Here is a 14,810-nt window from a genome sequence, read left to right as displayed (position 1 = left end):
CAATTGAAGTACTGAACGCTTTCCCTTTGCTAGGTAGGACTCAGTGAGATCCCTGTACAATTATTCTGGGACTGTGAAAGTGAGTTTATACTGCTCTAGTTGTCTTTACTCCACCATCTGCTCTGGGAGCTAGAGAGGAGACACAAGCTGCCAGGTCACTTGTAACTTCTGTTGACTAAAAAGGAATTTGTGTAACAGTTTTCACTGAAATGGAGGAAAGAACAGAAAAATGCTCTGCTGTAACATGCTGCTGTGAATGAAAGGATCAGTCAGGCTGAGGGCATCCTGCAGCATTGCTGGTTTGGGTGAGCTTGGACAAGCTGGAGCTGTTACAAGTGTAATACAACCTGAGTAGCAGCTACAAGCTTAGAGGGAGTGCATCCAACCTGTGACTCACTAAAATCAAAGTAAATTGTGAGAGTATTCGCAAAACTGTAGAGGTCTCTTCATAAGGCCAAACTGATACCCAGCAGCCTTAAACTTAGCTGCATGGTGTGTCTTAAAGTAGAGCTGCAGCATGGCCACTATGATAAACGTTCACTAGGCTAGAGCGTGACATGGAAAAGCCAGAGCTGGCTTTTCCTTTTCTTTTAAGTCTGAATTTGTAGTGTGAAGGGATTTGTGCAGGCAGGAGTGTGTTGGTGCCAAAGATGCCCAATGGACCCCCACTCCCCGCTTTGCCATTTGTACCCAGGTTGTGATATATCTGGATGTTGTTCTAATTTCAAACTCTGGCTTTGCTGGACTTCATCATATAGCACTTTTTTTTTGCTGCCATTTTTAATGCAAATTATTGCTGTGTGTGGAGGCATGTTTCTGTATATAAATGCAGTTTTCTAAATGATGCGTTTAGGTATGCCCTAGGGTATTTGACCCCTGTTGGGATGCTGTTCTTGTGAACGCCATCAGATGCTGTTTGGCCTCTTCCATAAGATACAAATGCTATTAAAAATCGCAGGTGGCCCTTATCATCCAAATGCAAAATAGCAGAGATCTTAAGCTGCCAGTTCTCCTAAGCTTAACACTGTAAAGCTTCAAGGGCAAGTCACAGCACCCTTGGAGAGCATGGAGCTCTCAAGGCAGCTGGCAAGCACTGAGTCCTTGGACTCTTCTTTCCTCCCATCTAATGCCAGGCATGAAGAATGGTGTCTCTGCCTGAGAACTGCCTGCAGTGACCTGGGTTGCTTCTCTTGTCCTTGGTTACCTGGGCATGAGGGCAGGCACAGTATTTTAAAAACATGCCTCTTTCCTTTAGGGTGGAAAATAATCAGTTGTATGTCTTTTGTCTTCCAGATAGTAAAGCCATAGTTGATGGAAACTTGAAGTTGATCCTTGGTCTGATATGGACCCTTATCCTCCACTACTCCATTTCCATGCCAGTGTGGGAGGATGAAGGTGATGATGATGCAAAGAAGCAGACCCCTAAGCAGAGGCTGCTGGGCTGGATCCAGAACAAAATTCCTTACTTGCCGATCACGAACTTCAATCAAAACTGGCAGGATGGCAAAGCGCTGGGGGCTCTTGTTGACAGCTGTGCTCCAGGTTAGTCCTTTGCTCTGATGGTCAGTGTTTTCCTTGCTTGCTGTCCTCGTGGCTGCTCTGCTGTTCCTATGGGAGCAGGTTTTCACTGCTGAGCTGGAGATGGGAATGAGGCTTTCAAGAAAACCTGAGTCCAAAGAGGCCAGCTGTGGGAAACAGCAAGTTGTAAACGACTTGGCCAAGAGAAATACTGGCCTAAAGCAGAATTTGTGATTGCATTATTGGAGGCGCCACGTCTAAGCTTTGTATGGGATGCAAGGGACAAAGGCGCAAATGCTGGCTCCTAAATGCAAGAAAGACTTGTTCCCACAGCAAGTGCCAACAACCTTTCAACTTCAGGGCGCAGCAGGAGGCTTCATGTGTTCTCCTGAAATAGGACTAGGGAGAGAGCACAGAGCAGCCAGAAGCTGCACTTCACCTGAAACTTCAGCGTTTAGCAAGCTGAGGCTGTGCTACTTAAAGCAAGTAATGTGATGAAGTGTGAAAAAGGCGCAGTTTCCTCACAGTCTTGTAAAATAGCCTTGCTAGTGCGATTGCTGGTGTTCATCTAATGCAGTCTGGGATGCTGTGGCAAGCAGTTGAAATTTTCTTTTCCAAATTTGCTGCAGGAGAGCCAGTGAAACATAAAGGATGGCTAGATGGATTCATGCTGAATTTGGAGGGTGTCTTGCCCAGCTTAAATTTAAAGCAGTGCAGTTGCATGGCTGACTGAAAAGCTATACATCTTTTTTGTTGACAGGCAAGGTGGGTGGGGAGTCTCTCTGAAATGGCTGTTAGGGCCATAAAGGCCCGTGGAGGTGCTGGTGGTTGTCTCAGAAGCCTTTCAGTGAGCAGCACATGCTCATCTTGTTTTGGTTACTTCTGCAAAGCTCTGAATGTCTTTCTGTATAGAAGCATAAAACAAGTGGCTGTGGAGTTTTTACTTGGTTTCTTTGGCTGGGGAAGCTCCTTTGCAGGTAACACCTAACAACTGAAACGTACTTGCAGGCCTGTGCCCTGACTGGGAGACCTGGGACCCGAAGAAACCCGTTGACAACGCTCGGGAAGCCATGCAGCAGGCGGACGACTGGCTGGGTGTGCCGCAGGTGAGGCTGTGCAGGCTGCCTGCGGGAAGCACAGCGGTTAGCTTTGTACTTGCAACCAGCTTGAATTTAGATCGAGGAAAGCAGATGAGGTTGCTTGGACACTTCAAAAGTTACAGTTTACTCATGAAATTGCCTGAGAAAAGGCAAATTGTAGTGAAATGCACTATTACATATCAGAACTTTGGTTGTAAGATTTTTTGTAGGTGTCTCTGCTGAAGACAGCTGGTGTTACAGCGTGTAGGTGGGGTAGGGGAAAAAGTGCTCATGTAATGGTGCCTGCTTTGTTAGGCCATGGAGTGAGCTTGTTTTACTGCATTGAATTCCACAGAAGAAAAACTCACTGGCTTAGGAGATCACCTGCAAAGATGACTTTCAAATAGAGAAGAATGTATTTGCAAACCAGATTGTTTTCGTGCTGATAAAGCTGGACAGAATTACTGAAGTCTCCAAAGCTGGTTGGAGCAGCTCATATTGTGGGAGCAGGAGAAGAGACTGGTCACAAGTTTCACTTTGCAAGTGCTGCAGTTCAGAGCTGTAGCACACAGGATTATGAATTACTAATTCTTTCAGTTATCCCCACATTGCCTTTCAAGGGGAACATAGCTACCGTTGTGCCTTCCTACCGTTTAATTTGTCACAGTCTCCTGAGAACCCTTAATAATCAAATCACAAAAAACCCGCAAACCACACTGGGACCACAATGAGCTTCTTGATTTTCTTGCCATGAGATAACAAATGATGTTGTGTGTATCAAAGGGAAAATAAATGTAAGAAATCACATTAGCATGCGGGAGTTTTGAAATGTAAGACTCTGTGTCATAGCTCTGTTTCTGTGTTGACATGCAGTAACCAAGCACTGGTACAATATACTTAATTGTGCTGTCTTTCAGGTTATTACCCCTGAAGAAATTATCCACCCTGATGTGGATGAGCACTCTGTAATGACTTACCTGTCCCAGTTCCCCAAAGCCAAGCTGAAACCAGGAGCTCCTTTAAAACCCAAACTGAATCCAAAGAAAGCAAGAGCTTATGGCAGAGGTAAGGACTCGGTGAGCTTAAGCTGCACAGAGCATTTAACTCTTGAGAAAGCTGGGTGGGGTTTTTCGCTTATGTTGAACTCCAGACCTACTGTAACTGACTTCAAAGTTTCACTTGTGTACTCTTGGTGTGGTGCCTAGTTTCAGAAATACATGGATATAGTCCAGAAGACACTCCTAGTTCTAACATGTAAATTCCCCAAAGTCTCTGAACCTGTTCTGCAAGCTGCCAGCCTTGCAGTCCACAACTGGAAGAAGTAGCATGATATGGGGCTCAAACAACCTTGGTGTGAAAAAACTAGCAGTATTGCTGCTGATGGTCGTTGATCTAGCAGTGAATGCTTCTTATGATAAAGCCCTTCTTTAAAGAGGAAAAACCTCTTTACATCTGTTGTGTCTCTCTGAGCAGGCTCTCTGTAGAGGCAGAGTCTCCAGTTTCCCAGACTTGATGGCATATGTGTATTAGGGTAGGTTAATTCTAAATAAATTATTTGAATTGATCAGTAGGTGTGAATACTTTGTTTGCACATGCACAAAGGTGGGTTGGTAACCCTTCAAACACTAAATAGTGCCAAGCCTTTGTTGTAAAGGCTGTATCTGATAATTGGAAAGACTTGTCCATAGATGTTTATGCAACTGTAGATCTACATAGGCATTCTTATTTTTAACTTATCTTTTAAATGGATAATTTCCTGTAACTTCTGATGTGGTTCTACTCTAGATTGGAATAGTCATAACTAAATGAATAACAGTTTTTTATTTTTAATATGCTTGGGATGTAGGAAGACATCACTTAAGCATTACACTTTGTTCTCCGTTCCTTTTTTTTTTTTGTAGATCTGGGGGCTGCTGTTGGTCCTTCAAGATTTTTAGAATCAGTGGTTGTACAAGAGTGATATGGAAAGAAACAAAACTTTCCTTATTTTTTTCTGGTTTTCTTGTGCTTTTTTTTTTCCTTAACTTGATTTTCCAGTGAAACTTAAATAGTGGAATGAATGAACATGGACACTATCTGAAGAGCAGTCACTATAGTCAGAAGTGGGTTTAGCACTTACCCTACTTGGGGTTTATGTCCTGTGTTGGTGCCTTCCACAGCAAACCACGATACACAGACACATTTCTCAGACCCCAAATGTATAGACTGTACTCCACTTACTGTCTAAATGACTGATCAACCTGCCTCAATCTGTCAAGTCTGGCTTTAGTCATGTACTTATTCTTTCAAAAACTGGAATTATTTTATTGTCTGCTTTCATGCGTACAGTGCTCTGGAGCCATTGTAATGGAAATTATAAAGGGTGAGCAGCTCTTCTTGAAAGATTGATGTTTTCCTGAAGTTAATTGCCAAAACAGAGTCACTAAATATAATTGACAATTCTGACTGCTGATGTATGTCAGAACTGAAAGGTGACTCCAGCAGCAAGGGCCTCACTACCAACTGGGCAGGTCTTTTAGACAAATGAGTAACAGGTCTTCATGCTTCCAAAAAAAAAAGGCAACTGTGAAGTGGGTCAGTCTGAGCTTTTTTTTTTTATTATTGTTTTTCCATGTAAGTTGCTCATGACCTCACAATGTGAGTCTTAGTTGTAGTACACCACCGTGGACACTGTGGGTTTTGCTCCAAGGGCAGCTGTGTGTAGACCTGGTGTGAAATGAGCCTGCAGAGGTGCTGTACAGAATCGTGCAGATCATGGGTGATATACTATGAGATCTTGTTTAACCAGCCAAAGCAGATCTCTGATAAGAGAGTAAAATCTAGAAGATGAAATGTGAGAAAGTGCTGTGACTAATGCTGTCCTGGCTGAAGCTGTCTTCTGAAGATAAGCAGTCCTTCTTGTTGTGCTTGCAGGAGGGAATCTTAACTCAAATACCAAATCCTAATGCTTGTGTGGTGGACTGAAGATCCGTGGAACACATGTATAGCTGTTTAAACTACAGAGGATAATCTGAGGCTTAGTTGAAAGAATGAATATGTCAATTGTTAACACCTTATCAGAATGCTCAGATTTCCTAGTAAAAACATGATCTTCCTTACATTGCTCTCAAGTTATTGTTTTCTGAAGATAAACAAGTTCAGGAATTCTGTTGTTCACAACCACTTCCTTTATAATCTGTCAGACGTTGCACTTTCCACTAATTGTGCTATGGAGCAGTAGTGCCCACGGTTTTATGAATAAGCCGAGGAGTAATTCCTTTGGACGGAAGGGTATATATGTTTGGGCTAGTCTGGAACCAGCAACTTTGGGAAGTTCTTCCACCCACTCAGTCTGACACCACCATGACAGGTGTCATGACCTGGAGCTATGTGTAGGGAGATGATGAAACCCTGCTGGTAAATGCGTGCTGTAGCAGGCCCTGTGCTGAGGAATAAGGAAACTGATTAAAAGTTAAATGGAAGTGGCACTGAATTGTAGGATTTGCATGGTTTAAAGAGGTTCCTGCATGCCATTTGTACAATGTTCACTCTGGCAAAGCAGTTTGAGCAACTTTCAAAGAATAATAAATCTGAGCAGTGTCTGTCCAGATGAGTTCTGAAAATGGAGTAAAATGGAACAGTTTAGGTAAGAACTGTGTTGCTTAAATAAGTCTTTGACCCTTGGCTCTAGGGTAGTGCCTTTACCAAAAGGCTTCCCCAGGATTTCTCTCCTGCCTCCCTGGTTGCCCTTCCTGCATGATTGCAGCATTTAGCTGTGTGAAGCAGAGCAGCTCCTAAAGAGCAACTAATGCACATACCCCGCTCACTGCCAGCATCGGCTGGGCACTCGCCGGCTGTGGGGGTGACCCTCAGTACACTGCGCAGGCAAACACTGTAACTTGCTTTCACCTTAAACCAGATGCCAGCTGGATTCCTGACTCAGCCAGAGATCCTGAGATGAGTTGAGTGCCAATTTTTAAAAATGGTTGTATTGTAAGAGTAGGGGTTATTGTGAGCATGGTGCTCTGGGCAGCTGGTGAAGAGGTGTCATGCAGTGGCCTGGAGAAGCTGGTGCTGGGGGCCTGTGTGGGAGAACGGCTTGGATAGCTTGTGGGTAGCTCCAGACTACCTTTTGGGGTTTGTAGCAACAGCTAATGTGCTGCTCTGCCTCACAGGGATTGAGCCTCATGGGAACATGGTGAAGCAGCCTGCCATCTTCACAGTAGACACCATCAGTGCTGGACAGGGAGACCTCATGGTCTTCATAGAGGATCCAGAAGGAAACAGAGAGGAGGTATGTCTGTCAAATATATTGTGTGGAAAAGTAAAGCTGATCTGAAAACTGAAGTTTTTGCAGTAACCCTCATCTTTCACAAGTGAGGTCTTAACAGATAAATAATCTAAAAAGAAGTTGCAAAATAGCATCTGTCAGAAGTGCAAGCCTCAAGCTTTTCCTCATAGTTGCCTTACTGGATGAACTTGAAAAAAATGTCACTATCTGCAACTAAGCAACACGGTTCCAATGTCCAGTAGTTACAGTGCTTTAGCTTGACTGGCCAAGTACATTCTGACACGCTTTTAGATAACACACATCACTAAATCACTGTCTGCCCTTACTCATTCTGCAAGAATGGCTAAAGCAGCTATTTAGATGCCATGAATCATTTTGAGTTAAAATGCTGGTTTTAATGTTTATAGAAACTTCTCATCCAAGTGCTCCACTTGATCATGTTACAACATTCCAGAAAAATACAGCTGTACGTTGGACTTAATGTCTCCTCAGTTTTGGCCTGGCTTAGTAGAGCAATTAACAACAAGGGAAAGGGCTTGGGTGGGGAGAAGGTAGCTTGCTTCGTCTCGTGTAAAGACAAAACCAATGGGGCTTTTTCCATACGAGAAGAGGAGGTAGCAAGGACCCCTGCTCCCACAGCAACATGTCTCTGGCATTGCTGATTCTGGAAATAGCTCGCAGTATCAAGCGCTACCCAGAAAAGTTTTAGGCAGCCGTGCGTAGGCACAGCTCAACGTTGGATGTGTTTTCTCTCCCAGGCAAAGATAACGCCATCCAGTGACAAAAACAAGACCTATTCAGTTCAGTATATGCCAAGGGTTACTGGACCTCACAAGGTATGTTTTGTGTCAATAGCCAGTATTCTCTTGCTAAATGCACTGCTCTGCTGGTCGTTAAGTTGAGCCCCTGAGGGCTGCCTGTTTACAGACCATGTAATAGCCACTCTGGGCATCCTGAAGGACAGGCAACCTGATCTGGCCTTAATTCTCCATCTGGGGTATTTATTGGGCTGCTCCCTTCTCAAGGGGCAAGGGGGTGTGTGTTGGGAGAAAGTGTGTGGGTGTTTGGGTATCAAGTGCTAACAGCTGGCTCTCCTCTCACGTGGGGCCACTTCTTACAGCTCATGAAGCCAGTTTTGTGGGTTGTCACAGGGACACAGAGGAAAGTACCAGGTTATTTCTGTAAGGCATTTCTTTGCTGATATGGTACACAGTAGGGTTTTTGCAGAGAATGTTCTCCACCCAGCCCTGTCCCCAGACACCTGCAGAAGCAGGTTTATGATGGGTGATCCCATTGCTTGGCACTTGCCTGAGTTGCTGGTCCCCACAGCCAGCCTGAAAAGATAAAGACAACTTCTGTGGCCGCTTCGTTGCTGGATGGTGATCTGCTTCATATTGGCGCATCCAGATTCAAGCATCCCCACTGGTGTGGCTGACCCCGTGATAAGTAGCACTTTAAGGAGGTGGCCAGAAGTTACGCTGCATGGACAAGATGAACGTTGTGGGATGGATGGCCTCTCTCATCTCTGAGACGTAGGCTCTCTGTGCTAGGAACGCAGGCGCCTACCCCATGCTTGGCTACGTGGCGGTGACGCTGAGCTCTGCCTCTGCCCGGTGGGTTGGAGCTGACACTGTCTGTCTCTAGGTTTCAGTGCTGTTTGCCGGGCAGCACATCTCAAAGAGCCCATTTGAAGTGAACGTTGACAAAGCCCAGGGAGATGCGAGCAAAGTAACAGCAAAGGGACCGGGACTGGAGGCGACAGGCAACATTGCCAATAAGCCTACTTACTTTGACCTCTACACAGCAGGTAAGTGGGATGAATGAGTGTTGAAATCCTGTAGCTTCCCCAAGTGTGAGGAGAACCTAAGCCTTGGAGGAACAAGCAAACTGAAAAATGAATGAGGATTTGCAGCCCCATCAACTTCAGAGGTGAAATAATAGCCAGGGTGCTCTGGAGGCTTCAGCTATGTGTGAAACATTTGAAGCATGAAGCTGAGCTGGGGAAGGAAGGTATTAAGCATTACCCAGAAATTTGCCATGAACTTGCTGAACGGCAGCAGGCAAGTTCCTGGCTGGTTTCTTTTCCCAGCTCATTTTAAAAAGGAATGTGAAATGCCCACCTCTGAAGGATGAACTGTGAGTAAACTGTAAATGCTTAATGTGTTCTGTATTTAGCTTTACAGAAAGAGTTTGTTGCAGTGCTACTTTGGTTCATACTTCAATGATGAACTGGTTTCAACCTCTATTGTAATTATTAGAGGGCTACTATCTTCATTAGGGCATCTCCATCATGTGACTTGTTGCCTATTAGGCCAATGCTGTAGCCTAGAGGAATGAGTCAATAAGATGCTACAAATGCTAATTCATTTAGAACAATGCGAAACTACTTAGGGCAGTTACTTGAAGTATTTAAACACCAAAATATGCTGAGTAGCATATATTAAATTGCCTTCTGCCTGAGGGCGCTTAGAAATAAAATTAAATGTGGTTATAGTGAGGGGAAGTGTTACGTTCAGCCTCTAATTGGGAGAGGGAGTAGTCTGAATCATGTAAAGACATGTCTGGCCCCTGAAAGTGTCTGGAAAACTGTTTTTGTTGCATGATGAGTTGAATAAAATGTGAGAAGAGCAGGTGTCTGAACAAAAGTGAATACGTGTAGTCCGGCAGAGAAGGATCCCTGTCCAGACCAGCATGCACATTGACCAAGCTTTTAATCTAAACCTCTTCAAAGCCTGAGAGATTGAACGGACTGATAAAGTTGTGGGCTAGTCTGTGATAGAGGTGCTGCAGAGTGGTAGCAGTAGGGTAACCAGGCTGTATGTGTGTTCAATACTGTAATACCCTGTGGCTGGAGCAGCAGAGCCCTGTCAGTTTGATGGCTTCATGGAGTCGCCACCATCCTGTCTTGCCCTTTCCCCCCTTGAATGTCTGGTTGCTGTCAGCAGAAGCTGAACATTTAGGCTGTGCCTAGAAATGGTAGCAGAGGATGTCTGGCTGAGATCCAAAATGTAGTGCATGTTGCTGTGGGGAAGCCAAGGTTTAGCTGGGCTTGTTTCCTTTGCAGGTGCCGGTGTGGGTGACGTGAATGTGGAAGTGGAGGATCCTCAGGGGAGAAGCCTTGCTGAAGTTGCAGTAGAAGACAAAGGCAACCAAGTCTACCGTTGCACCTACAAACCTGTTCAAGCTGGTCCTCACATTGTCAAAGTGACTTTTGCTGGGGAGACAATTCCCAAAACTCCTTGCACTGTTCTTGTTGGAGAGGGTATGCTTTTTAAAAATGTACCTAAATGTAGATAGCCACTTTTCTCCTTGATATGATCACAGAATATGCTTGGATCTTGCCTTGGGCATTCTCTGTACCTTTCAACATCTTGGACCTGATTCAGTGGGTCACTTGGGTATTCACAGGGTAAACCAGTGCTCTCTAACAGTAATATGGCTTTTGTTGCTAGAGTTTCCTTTCTGCCTAGACCTCTGAATGTTAAGCTTTCCTTTGTATTTTTTTGAAGTGTTTTATGCAGCTATGCAGTGTCTTGCAGTTTTCCACCTTTGTTCCTCAAATGACTATATTTACTGTTTTCCTCCTTAACTGACACCTAACTTGCTTTCTGTTCCATCCTTACGTGCTCCTATGCTTTTAGATCTCTGCTCATCTCTCCTGAGCTACCCTCCATTTGTGGAATTTTGGACTTCACTGCTAATGGCTTCATAGTTGGTAAGAGGTGTGCAGGATGCTCCGTCATGTTTGCTTTTCGTAAGCTTCTAGCCTGCAGCTTGTCCCGGCCGAAAGGGTTTTTGGTTTTGTTGGGGTTGGGGAAGAAAGTTGCAAGCAAACTGAAGCGGTGTCTCACCCAGTCAGTGAAACTGGCTTAACCACAAGCTGCCTGACTCAGTTGTGTAAGGGCTCTGCGAGCCATTCCCACCCCACGTTGGGCACGCTCCTGTACGCTGCCACCGAGTTTTCGGAGCTAGCAGATGGCACGCAATCTTTGCTTACACCCTGCGGTGTAGGATGCGGAGCAATGCTGGCTGCTGCAGGGGTGAGGGTAAAACTTTTAAGCTATTGAAATGAGTTAAAACCTAATGAGCTGCTTGGCAGACTTGTGCTCCTGCTGTCAGCACAGCGTGTTTTGGGGAAACGCATGTTGGGTTTATGCTGCCGGGAAGCTGTGATTATTTGTAAGTCTCTTCAAACCCTTCAGGTCTCTGGAGTTGAAGACCACGTGATCACTGGGATTGTGTAACGAAAACTGTTCATAAGTGCACGTTACTTATGTATGTAGCCACTCTGCAGGCCTGGAGAAGCACTTTGAGTAAAAGGGTCATATGTAACCTACTGCCCCTACCCGTGGCTGCTTTGGTCTGCAGAGGAGTTGATGGCTTTGCTTCTGAAAATGTGAACTGTGACAAGCAGGGGGGTTTTGATGTGACATCTCTTAGCAAAGCACGTGCGGAACTCTGCTTTGCTAATATCGTTATTTCAGTCATGTGCTTCTGAAAGAACAGCTAAATAATACCGTTCACTGGGGCTTATGTGCAAAGGGAAACTTCACCCCATGCTGCAGTGTGCCTTTCAATGTGAAGATTGTGCCCAGTACGGTGAATATCTGTACATGATAGCCGTGTAGAAGTTTTCTGTTGATAACTGGCATCAAATTGGAAAGCAACAGGGCTTCAGCATTTGCTTTAATTCTAAAAGATGGCCCTTGTAGGGGGTCAGCATTGCCAGGCTGCACCAAATACTACTGCCCAAAAGCCATGGGACATAGACAACAGCTGGGCAGACGCCTGTCTGTCTGCCTTAACGCTATAACATTAAACTTGTGCTGAAAGCTAAGCTGTGGTCGCCCTGAGTCAACATTAAACTAAAGGTTGTTCCAGGCTGGCTAGGCTATGTGTATGTTGAGAATCAAAGACGGTATTGATGTCTGAAATTCCCTTGCAGCCTGCAATCCGAATGCGTGTCGTGCCACTGGAAGAGGTCTGCAGCCCAAGGGCGTCCGCATGAGGGAAACGGCTGACTTCAAGGTTGATACGAGAGCAGCAGGGAGTGGAGATCTTGGAGTGACTATAAAGGGACCAAGTAAGTGTTTGGGTGAATTTGTGCTGTGGATGTATTTTGGAGAAGAGAGAGAAGTGAAGACTGTGAAAAAGAAGACTGGTAAGGAGATGGTGGCCTGATGGAACTGCTGAGATTTGTATCACCATAAAAAGCCAAATTTCAGAAGGATTTTCTAATACTTTGTATCTAGTGAGAAGGTTTCAATCTGCAGGGTGGAGTAAGATTACACCTGGTTTTAGGTCTCTCCATTTTAATGCATATCGGTTAGCAAACCAGAAAATCTGTCTGCCTGCCATGGCCTCCAAGCTTTATGGGTTTGCACTGCATCTTCATCTGATCTGTGGCAGCAAGTCACGCTCCAGTCTCTGGCAGGGTGGAAATCCTGTTCTTGTAAAGCTAGAAATGGCTCAGTGCAGCCCTCCTGGCGGTACTAGATGCTTGGGCACATGAGCAGGGGAGAAGATGATTGAGGGGACCTGTAGGCTGACATGGAGACCTTCTGCCAGGAGCTGTCCCCAGGTCCTTTGCTGTGTCCTGAGCCCTGGATGTGGCCCCTGGTCTGGACCATGGCAGGCTGGGGTGATGGGAGGGCCGGCAGCCGCTGGCCCTTGTGGCAGGCTCCTGAGGCTGCCAGCAGCAGTGGCTGGGCTGCTGCTCTCGGGGAGCTGCTGTGCTGGTGTTGTACTTGTGATCCAGTCACCTCCCCCCTGGCTGGGACAGTATTAAAAGGTGCATTGTATTGCCTTCACCTCCTCCACACACACAGTGCTCTGACTGTGTGGCTTAATGCAGTTAGGGGGGGGAAAAAAAGCAACAGACGTATCGATGTAAATTTTAGCGTATTAAGCTTTTCTCCCTAAATTCTTCATCTTGAAGAAAATGAAAAGTAGGCATTCCCTGCATACTTGTGGTTGCAAAGTCTGACAAATGTTAAGCTTTTTTGTTTTAACATATGACATGCATCATAGTGCAGACTAAGAAAATAAAACACAAGGGAACCTATTAAGTCTGGTAACTTAAAATACTTTCTGCTGTATTTCTTCTGGAAGTGTTTGCTGTCTTTGTCCTAGAGGGCAACTAGAACTAACTTCCCTTATAATGTGACCTTTTTTTTTTTTTTCTGGTGGAAGAAATTTATTCTTGCAAGCTAAAATAAATACTAGAAAACATGAACTTGTCTTGAGTAATTAACGGCAGGATGGAAGCTGTTAAGTTTAATGCTGAACTGATCTTTCAACAGAGGGCTTGGAGGAGCTGGTGAAACAAAAAGGCTTTATGGATGGTGTATATGCATTTGAATATTATCCAGCTACCCCAGGGAAGTATGTTGTCACGATTACATGGGGTGGGCACAACATCCCAAAAAGGTGAGTTAGAAGTAGCTTTTTTGGAGTTTTTATGCCCTTCAGTGGGTTGCGTAGCTGGTGGACTTTTAAAGTAATGCTGAGCTTTGAAGAAACTCTGTGGGGGACAAAGTTAGTGGCAAGCAGTTGCTGTGACAGTTTATCTACAGCCTGGTTTAGGGCTGCAGTGGCTTATATTGAGAAAGCTTTGAAGGGTGATTTGCATCACTCTTGCTAAACCTGAAATGATGAGTACAAAACCCAATAAAACTTGGTGGATCGTGCAGCCTAGCCTCTGTGAGTTTTTGAAGGGATCTGTTATTTTAGTGTCCAGGGCTACAGCAAGCAGCGCAGGCCAAGTATTTGACACTGGGGATTTGTGGTGCAAGATGTAAGCACGTGATGGGTTGGATGACCTCTCTGCTAGAAAGACAGGCTGCTGGGCACTGTGCCACCACATGATAGCATCTATTAATTTGGGAAACCCGATGTAAAGCCTCATTAAAATGCCTGGGGAAAAACATGGATGCTGTATTTATCCTCATTTCTAATCCCATGCTTTGTTTTTCTCTCGTAGCCCTTTTGAAGTTCAAGTGGGTCATGAAGCAGGTCCTCAGAAAGTGCGAGCCTGGGGGCCAGGACTGCATGAGGGGATTGTGGGCAAATCGGCTGACTTTGTGGTAGAGTCCATTGGCACAGAAGTTGGCTCTCTTGGTATGTTACTTTGCTTAGTTTGCCTGAAATATTTATATGTTTCAATGGTAGCAACAAACTCATGAGAAACAATAGCTTTCCCAGCAGTATAAAAACATGTCTGTAAGATGTTTTTGGTCTAAACACAAACTTGTATCAAAGGCAATTCCTAGAGACAAGAATGTGTGTGATGGGGAGTGTTAATCTGTGGCTTTGTGGGATGAGATCCAGAAGAGAATGGTAGATTTTCTCCTATATTGCTGGAGAAGGGTGATAGAGAGCATCAGACATAGCTATGGCTAATAAAAAGCAGTTTGGGGAAGTGATGTTGAATTAGCAGCCACCACAAACCTAACATGAGGAACCTACTTGTTCCTTTTTCAGGCTTTGCCATAGAAGGCCCTTCTCAGGCCAAAATTGAGTGTGATGACAAGAACGATGGCTCATGTGATGTGAAGTATTGGCCCAAAGAGCCTGGTGAATATGCTGTGCACATCATGTGTGATGATGAGGACATAAAAGACAGCCCTTACATGGCCTTCATCCGACCGGCTTCAGGAGACTTCAACGCGGATAAGGTAGGGTATAAGAGTTCACCCATGTAACTACAATAGAAATGTTTCTGAAGGCTTCTGGTAACCGACTTGACTCTTCAACTGCCTCTACTTGAAGCTCTCAATTTGCCATGCTCCAGTCAGGTATTACTCAGCTTTTTCTAATAACACTGTTGTGGTTTTGATTTAATGTAATGAAAACTTGCTGAATTAGTCCAAATTCTCAGCTTTCACACTAGCCTCTGCTTGTATTCCATGCTTCATGGGTTTTGTGGGAAGGGGAAGGTCTTT

At 44.9% G+C, this 14,810-nt stretch overlaps 1 protein-coding gene across 7 annotated transcripts in view; it reads left to right on the top strand.

Annotated features, from left to right (window-relative positions):
- The window catches only part of FLNB (filamin B), a 73,304-nt gene that overhangs the window by 23,136 nt on the left and 35,358 nt on the right, over window positions 1-14,810 (top strand). For all 7 annotated transcript variants that reach the window (XM_074836151.1, XM_074836150.1, XM_074836147.1 and 4 more), the window contains exons 2-12: window positions 1,294-1,542; window positions 2,527-2,624; window positions 3,515-3,662; window positions 6,752-6,870; window positions 7,626-7,703; window positions 8,512-8,674; window positions 9,932-10,129; window positions 11,813-11,950; window positions 13,170-13,296; window positions 13,850-13,986; window positions 14,350-14,543. In XM_074836151.1, the coding sequence (XP_074692252.1) occupies window positions 1,294-1,542; window positions 2,527-2,624; window positions 3,515-3,662; window positions 6,752-6,870; window positions 7,626-7,703; window positions 8,512-8,674; window positions 9,932-10,129; window positions 11,813-11,950; window positions 13,170-13,296; window positions 13,850-13,986; window positions 14,350-14,543 (1,649 nt within the window). The remainder of the gene's footprint in view (window positions 1-1,293; window positions 1,543-2,526; window positions 2,625-3,514; window positions 3,663-6,751; window positions 6,871-7,625; window positions 7,704-8,511; window positions 8,675-9,931; window positions 10,130-11,812; window positions 11,951-13,169; window positions 13,297-13,849; window positions 13,987-14,349; window positions 14,544-14,810) is intronic.

This window comes from Strix aluco, chromosome 11 (assembly GCF_031877795.1).
Source record: "Strix aluco isolate bStrAlu1 chromosome 11, bStrAlu1.hap1, whole genome shotgun sequence".
Lineage (NCBI taxonomy): Eukaryota > Metazoa > Chordata > Aves > Strigiformes > Strigidae > Strix > Strix aluco.
Note: the sequence above shows the minus strand (reverse complement) of the source record. Positions and strands in the feature narration are given on the sequence as shown.